General features: G+C 60.6%; 1 protein-coding gene across 1 annotated transcript in view; it reads right to left on the bottom strand.

Moving 5' to 3' along the window:
- DIS3L2 (DIS3 like 3'-5' exoribonuclease 2) overlaps nucleotides 1-8,051 on the bottom strand; it is a 370,978-nt gene that overhangs the window by 1,452 nt on the left and 361,475 nt on the right. Inside the window, exons 14-19 of the mRNA XM_008575848.1 lie at nucleotides 6,189-6,372; nucleotides 5,383-5,469; nucleotides 2,284-2,431; nucleotides 1,838-1,968; nucleotides 1,603-1,707; nucleotides 115-216 (exon numbers count right to left, since the gene is read on the bottom strand). Of these exons, the coding sequence (XP_008574070.1) occupies nucleotides 115-216; nucleotides 1,603-1,707; nucleotides 1,838-1,968; nucleotides 2,284-2,431; nucleotides 5,383-5,469; nucleotides 6,189-6,372 (757 nt within the window). The remainder of the gene's footprint in view (nucleotides 1-114; nucleotides 217-1,602; nucleotides 1,708-1,837; nucleotides 1,969-2,283; nucleotides 2,432-5,382; nucleotides 5,470-6,188; nucleotides 6,373-8,051) is intronic.

Here is an 8,051-nt window from a genome sequence, read left to right as displayed (position 1 = left end):
GCACCCCAGGGGCTGCAGTGTTGGGTGAGACCAGGCAGGACAGATGAGGACAGGGCCACACCGCAGGAGGGCCTTACGGAGACGTGGGGGACAGGGACACAATGGGGTTCTGACCTGCCGTGCGGGCTCCTGCTCGGTGTCCTCGGGCTCCCAGACAAGCGTGAGCTCCGGCTTCCTGCCTACCCTCTGGAAGTGGTGCGACCGCAGGGCCAGAGCCTGGGGGTGCACAGGCCAGTGCCTCAGGCCTCGGGCTCTGGGTGCCGCCTCCCAACCTTTAACCCTGGGAAGCCCTGCTGCTTGGAGGCCCCTGCCCTGGCCCACCTCGGACTGGCCTCGACGGGTCTCCCATCCTGCGGCCCCACAGGTGACTGCTTGAACTAAGATAGGGACTGTCTGACCCAGACCTAGTGCAGGGTAGGGGTAGGCCAGGGCTGTATGTGCTGTGCGGACTTGTGTGTGTGTGTGTCTGCACGCGTATTTGTGTGAGTGTGAGGGCTGCGCCCCCTGCTGGTGCTGGGCTGTCAGCACAGGTTGTGCCTGATTGTTTCCAGCTGGACCGGGCTCTCTCCTGGTCTCGTCCATTCTATCAATACCATGCGTATTGATAAAATACCGTGGGCCAAGCCTATGGCGCACTTGGGAGAGTGTGGCGCTGGGAGCGCAGCAGCGCTTCCGCCGCGGGTTCGGATCCTATATAGGGATGACCGGTGCGCTCACAGCACTCACTGGCTGAGCGCGGTGCGGCCGGATCTCAAAAAGGACAAAAAAAAAAAAATACCGTGTGCTGGGCTCTGGGCCCTCCAAGCACTTTGGATAAGAGGAAAATTCAGAGCCAGGGCAGGGGCCAGGTGGTGACCTGCTGACTACAGGACTGGCTGGAGCCAGGCCCCTCAGCTGGCATTCGGACAGACACTAAGACAGACAGAAACTTGAATAAATAGTTGCCCAGGTAGGAGTCAAGTCAGGGACAGCTCTCTTCTTTCTCTTCAGGGGACACGGCTTCCAGAGTGGCACGGACCATTCTCTGGCCTTTCCTTCCTTCATGTGTCTGTAAAGACAGCCCCTGACATGGCACCCCCTGCACACCAAACCCTGCACTGCTTGTGGAGGGGCCTGCTCTCTGGCTGCCAGGGTCCTTGGGGAAGGGTCCAGGCCTTTGTCCTGGAACCCCCATTGCAAAAGGTATAGCTGGGTGTCTTGGCAGGGCCCATAGGGTGGGCTTTCTGTTTGGGAGGGGGAGGGAGCAGGGTTGAATAATGCTCAGTACCCTTGGCCACCACATCCTAGTGTGGCCCCCAGCTGAGCAAGGGGAGCAGTATGACCCATCACAGCTTCTATCTCCCCAGTGTGGATGGGGACAGTAGGGACCTCAGTCTGTGCTCCTGCTCTCTCACATTCCATGCTTGTGTTCAAGCAAGGGCTGTCCTGGGCCACGGACATAGGAATGGGTCCGTTCAGAGGGAGCAAGACAGCCAGGTGGAAAAGGCAGTCGCCACAGGGTTTGCTGAGAGCCATGAGGGCACAGGTGCAGCACCAAGGACGTGTGAGAGGGGCTGCTGTGCCCACTGGTGCCAGCTGCCCACTCCTTCTCTGCACACTTACGTTGCAGTAGATGCGCTTCTGCACCCCGTAGCGCAGCACCAACACATCAAAGGCTTGGTTCAGGACGCCCATCACCATGGCTTCTGACTCCAGTGGGCCACTCTCCTGCAGGGACAGTGCTCCAGCCTCGGGATCCTCCCAGGGTCTGCCCAGGGATCCTCGAGGGCTTGTGGTGAGCTTGTGCCCAGGAAAGCGGGACAGAGGGTGGGCAGGGGAGCCAAGCTGCTGGGCTCACCTTGACCAGAACAGCAAAGAAGAGGCCTGTGCTGAGCTCCTGCACACGCTTGGACGCCATGCGGCGGTCGTTGCAGTGGTCGGCCTGCTTCTGCAAGGTGTCGGGCTCTAAAGCTGGCAGCTCCCCATAGCCTGGGAAGAGGGTGGGCAGGGGCGTGGTGGGGTGCTGGGCAGCATGGCACCCTGGCCCAGGTAGGAGCTAAGGCCTCCCAGCCCCAAGAGCTGAGGCAGATCAGGCAGGCCCTTGAGCCCGGTCATGACCAGGGCTGTCATAAGCCTGTTGTGGCATCCCCAGCACCCGCACACAGAGGGACTTTCCAGACCCAGGCTCCCATGTGCTCAGTTGCGCCGTTGCTCAGACTCCAGGGTGATGGCAGTGTGTCCTCTGGGCACTGGGCCTCCAGCCCGGGGGTGGGTAGCCCTGAGCTGGCGCAGGCCTGTCCTTACCCAGCGTGGCAGCCAGGAGGCGGTGCACCAGGACATCGGCGAAGCGGCGGATGGGCGAGGTGAAGTGCGTGTAGAGCGGCACGTTGAGGGCGTAGTGCTGGAACTGCACCTGGTCCTGCAGCACCCCTGAGCAGAAGTACAGCGCCATCTGCGTGGGGGGACAGGGTCTCAGAGCCTCGCCAGGCAGCCAGGCCTGGTGGCGCTGGGAATCCAAGGCCTCGCCATGGCAGTCTCAGCATGGACAGAGCTGACAAGCCGCAGGCAGCTGAGCAAAGCCAGGCAGGGGCCCTTCTACAGAACGGGACCCAGGGGCTGCCCCCGGGCTGGGGAGAGCCAGGAGTGCCCACGCCCTTCTCTCTGTGAAGACACATGCTGGCCATGCTCCAGGGCTGTCCAGACCCCCTCGTGGTGGCAGCAGGCCGACAGCCCCACCTCTGCTGAGGACAGGGGTGCAGGGAAGCCTCAGGATGCTGGGCAGCCTCCTCCCCTGAGTCCTGCTGGCCTGGCCGCCAGGCTCCCGGGAGGGGTGGACCTGGTGCTGATGTGTCAGGGTGCTGGGCAGGAGGTCATCATCCCCAGGGCCCCACTGCTGCCTGGGAGCAGTGAGCACCTCGTGGCCCGAGGGCCACGGTCACCCCGTGTGCGCGCACTGGCCCCTCTGCTCGCCCGAGGCTTGCTCACACTCACACCTCCTGTGCGCTTGGCCAGACGGACAGCAGCTCCAGTTACTCTGCGCACATCGGCGGCTGGCATCCAGGGTGCAGCTGGGGTGACCCACTCGGCTCCCTAACTCTGCTTCCCTTCCAGTCTCTGCTGGGCACGTTGAGGGCGTAGTGCTGGAACTGCACCTGGTCCTGCAGCACCCCTGAGCAGAAGTACAGCGCCATCTGCGTGGGGGGACAGGATCTCAGAGCCTCACCAGGCCCGGCCCCTTCCCCAGCCAGGCATGGTGGTGCTGGGAGTCCAGGGCCTCCCCATGGCAGTCTCAGCATGGACAGAGCTGACAAGCCGCAGGCAGCTGAGCAAAGCCAGGCAGGGGCCCTTCTACAGAACGGGACCCAGGGGCTGCCCCCAGGCTGGGGAGAGCCAGGAGTGCCCACGCCCCTCTCTCGCTGAAGACACACGCTGGCCTTGCTCCAGGGCTGTCCAGACCCCCTTGTGGTGGCAGCAGGCCAACAGCCCCACCTCTGCTGAGGACAGGGGTGCAGGGAAGCCTCAGGATGCTGGGCAGCCTCCTCCCCTGAGTCCTGCTGGCCTGGCCGCCAGGCTCCCGGGAGGGGTGGACCTGGTGCTGATGTCTCAGGGTGCTGGGCAGGAGGTCATCATCCCCAGGGCCCCACTGCTGCCTGGGAGCAGTGAGCACCTCGTGGCCCGAGGGCCACGGTCACCCTGTGTGCGCGCACTGGCCCCTCTGCTCGCCCGAGGCTTGCTCACACTCACACCTCCTGTGCGCTTGGCCAGACGGACAGCAGCTCCAGTTACTCTGCGCACATCGGCGGCTGGCATCCAGGGTGCAGCTGGGGTGACCCACTCGGCTCCCTAACTCTGCTTCCCTTCCAGTCTCTGCTGGGCTCTGGGTCAAGTGACCAGAGGAGGTGGGCGCAGCCTCCACTGCCAGCTGTGTTAGGACTTTGTGCTCAGTGGTGGCCCAGTTCCCCAGAGGCGCTCGGGTGAGGAGGACAAGGGGCTTGGTTCTGTCCTGGCTGGGGGAGGTGTCGCTGGGTAGGGTGGGATGGGTGGGAACCATGGCTTTGCCACACTGACCAGCCATCCCTCGACAACCCTGGTGCTGTTTCAGTAGCACACTTGGAACCAAGGTGCCTTTCACCCTTTTGTGCTCTGTGATCCTGGTGCCCCTACTGTGTCCCCTGTCTTCTATCCCCACCCCTGGTCACAGGGCTGTGAGGACAGGAGCACAGATACTCTAATAACTCCGTGCCATCAGAACCCAGGCCAAAGTGGTCTCCGAGGTCACTGGCAGCCAGGCCAGGAGAAGTCTAGTGTTTACAGGCTCTGGATGACTCAGGAGAGGGCTCCTTTGTGGGAGCTCTAGGGCTGGTTTGACCTTGGAGGTGATGGCTTCCAGAGGCTGGGGGCAGGGGAAGGGGCCTGTAGGACATGGATAGGAGGCAATGTGGGGACCCAGGGCCTGCTGTTGTCTTCATTACTGTGCCTGCCAGGAGCAGCTGGGGAACAGGTAGGTGGAGCTGGCAGCCACAGCACAGCCTCTCTCTGCTGTGGGTGCTGCAGGTGCTGGTGTGGGGCAGACACTTGTGTTGGGGGCAGGGTGGGGGAAGCCAGGCCCAAACAGATCCTGATGGCTCATTCCCAGCATTGCTCTGAGGTATCATAAACATATCAGCTGTGGCCAGCTGAGGCCATCTGGTTCTTGAGAACAAATTGAGTCTCCCGAGTGACTGAGCCCCTGAAAAATGTTCTCTCACAGCCCCTGGGCTGTGCTGGGGCCCACACGTAGCCCCAGTGGCATTTGTAGTTTCTGCTGACCTGTCAGTCCATTAGATGGCTCCCGATCCCAGGAGCTGGGACACTGTGAGGCTGGACTCAGCCTAGAGGGCTGCACTGATTACCCTCCCAAGCTGACAAGAAGTTCCACAGGCTGGGGTGGAGACTGAGAGATGACCCTGGGCAGGCTGCCATGAAGAAGCCTCTCTCCTCTCTGGCAACTCTAGCCAACCATGAGGTCTGACCAGCCCTGGGCTCAAAGCTAGCTGTGTTTGAGCAAGTCTGATCAGTACACAGCAGATCAGGCTCTTCCTGGAGCTAGGGGCCCCCCTATCCTAGGTGCTGCCAGGGGGGCTCCATATCAAAGCTGGCTGTGTTTGAGCAAGTCTGATCAGTACACAGAAGATCAGGCTCTTCCTGGAGCTAGGGGCCCCCCTATCCTAGGTGCTGCCAGGGGGGCTCCATCCCCTCCCCAAGAAAACTGTTCCTCTGCCTTGCCAGATGAGCATAGCGCCTCCTCTCCCAGCCAGGCCCCAGAGCAGAGCAGGAATGGAGATGACCTGTGCGTGTGCATGGAAGTCACAGGTCACGGGTGCTCCTGGGAGCAGGCAGCACAAAGGCAAGGCCCCTCCTTACCTGCATGGACCGGGAGCACATGTTGGTGAGCACCTCCTTCCGGGCCAGTGAGTACCTGTCATCTCCAAATGTTTTGGTCAGACTTTCCTAGAAGCAAACCCCAGAAACCTGTGTAATGTGTGGTCAGGCTGGAGGAGAAGCTCTGGGCCTCTGCTACCTCATAACCATCTGAGACCTGCCTCTGGGGAAGGGTCAGCTGTGGCAACTGCCCTGCTCAGATGGCTGTGGGTGGGTGCAGGAGGAGCCAGGGCCCAGAGTCTGTGGCCTGTGCTGGTCTGAGCTCAGTCCCTTCCATGTCCAGCTGGCCTGTACCACCTGCTGTCCAGCTTTCTGGCCTAAGGCACCGCTCTGCTCTCCCCACCCTACTTAGGCTCAGACTGTGGGTGAGAAGAGCCTCCCTCCTGTAGGATCAGAGCCCAGGCCCCGGGTTCTTTAGCCCCATGAGGTTTAGCTTGTGGCCAGGAGCCTTGAAACCATAAAACACTTTCCCTGACTGCCAATCACCCCAGCCCCATACTGAAAGCCTCTGGGCCCAAGACCAGCCCCTTCTGTCCACAGGAGCCCTGCCCACAGCTCAAGTGGCCTCCCTTGGCCCCATCCTGGTGAGGGAGCTCACTCCACTGTTGGGGCATCTGGAGTCTGGGGTCTGTTCCCTAGGTCTTCCCTTCTCTCCTGCAAAGGATGCTGGCTGAAGAGAATGGGACCCTGCTTGGAAGTTGAGACCACTATGCCCCAGCTTCCAGGTCTTCCCCTTTTTCCCCCAAGCAGGGCCTCCCCTTCCTCTGCCTGCCCACTCCGCCACTTACATTGAGGGCCCCTGCAGAGCTGACATCCATGGGCAACCCCATCTGGTTGCAGAATTCCACTAGGTCCTGGAGCATCTTTGCCTGAGGTGGGGGGTGCCGGCGCAGAAGGGCCCGCTCAGGGAAGGTGCGGTAGATTTTGTGAGCCACCGCCATGTTGGCCAGCAGCATGAATTCCTCCACGAGCCTGCAGAAGAAGGGCCAGGGACTGCAGGGACCGCTGTAGGCAGGGCACATCGATATCCAGGCTCTCCCAGGCTCTCATGTGTCTGGCCCCTTCAGGTCTCAGTTGAGAGGTGAGCTCCAGGCCACCCACCAAATTTATTCCTCCAAGTTGCTGTCTCTCTGATCCCATGCTCCCACCCTCCCCTGCACCAAAGGCTCTACATGGCCACTCTCTCCCAATGTGTCAGCTGTGCGCTGTCTCCTCCAGTTGACAGGGCCTCCTGGACAGCTAGACAGTGTTTGTCTTACTCCCCACCACAGCCCCACAGCTCAGCCTCCCACTTAGCCCAGAGAAGGGGCTCAATAAAGATCTCTGTGTAGTGATGTGACTCCTAGAGCCCTTTTGGACAGCACAGCTGCAAGAAGCCCTGAGCCCCCACACGCTGCGGGAAGCCAGAGGACCCAGCCCAACCTGTGCTCACAGGGCTCCTGGGGTGTGGAGCAGGGTGAGGAGACTGAGGGCTTTCCAAGCCCAGCAGTGCTGAGCTCCCTCCTCCTCTGGGGACTGTCCTGTATAGAACAGACCAAACCTCGGGGTTTATGGGATCAAACAGGAGAGTCAGAGAAAGCAAGAGGGAAACACTTACCTGGAGACAGGCAGGGTAAGGAGACTGAGGGCTTTCCAAGCCCAGCAGTGCTGAGCTCCCTCCTCCTCTGGGGACTGTCCTGTATAGAACAGACCAAACCTCAGGGTTTATGGGATCAAACAGGAGAGTCAGAGAAAGCAAGAGGGAAACACTTACCTGGAGACAAGGCAGAATTGCTATTGGGGCATCTACAACCTGGAAAGTCAACCTTTAGGAGTTATATATGCTCTGGTTTGTTTCGCTGAGTATAATTAGAACTAACAATACCACAAATGGATATAGCTCCACATGAAAACACAAAAGTCTGCCTAGTACAAAGGGTGATGGTGCAGGGACTGCTGGGTAATGGAGAAAGTGTGCCCAGACTCAGGAGCCATGCCAAGTGGGAGCTGGCAGCACACAGCCCTGATGGGGGCACCACCCCAGCCTGGGGCAGGAGTCCATGCACTGCTTTCCCCACCTGGGGCAAGTGGGTCACACATGTGCATAAGAGCTGATGCCTCTGGGAAGGGGGCTTGGGTGCATCCTGGTGGCATCATGGCCAGGATGCACTGTGAAGGAAAGCCTGCTCCCTTGGAAAGGCAGAGCTATAGGTGCCTTGCCAAGCTTAGGGGAAACTCTTGCCTCTTTGCTTTTCCCCAGGCTGCAGGTCAAGTCTAGACTTCTCCCACAGAGGCAGGGGAGGTCAGAGAGAACGCTCTGGCAGAGCTGGCAGCAGCCAGAGGCCTGAAATGAACTTCCCCTTCCTGGAGGGGGTGGCACTGCAGGATGAGCCTCGTCATCTGGCTGAGCTCTTGGAAAGAAAAGTAGCCATAGGGAGGGAGAGAGAACCCAAGTGTGCAGAGATGGGGCTTGCCACAGCGCCAGGTTGACCCTGCTCTGCCAAGCTGTCCTGCGAGCACACCTGTCTCCCCAAGGGCCTGTCTCTATAGAGAAGCTGGGCTGAACAATGCCCCAGCAGGGCAAGTACCACCCAGTGGGGCCAGAGGAAAGCCTGGGCCTGGAAAGGAAGCAACGCCAGCCCTGCACTCCTGGAGCCTCCTTTGTGGGGACT

The sequence above is a fragment of the Galeopterus variegatus genome, unplaced genomic scaffold, assembly GCF_000696425.1.
Source record: "Galeopterus variegatus unplaced genomic scaffold, G_variegatus-3.0.2 Scaffold1245, whole genome shotgun sequence".
Lineage (NCBI taxonomy): Eukaryota > Metazoa > Chordata > Mammalia > Dermoptera > Cynocephalidae > Galeopterus > Galeopterus variegatus.
This window is presented reverse-complemented; position numbering and strand designations above follow the sequence as displayed.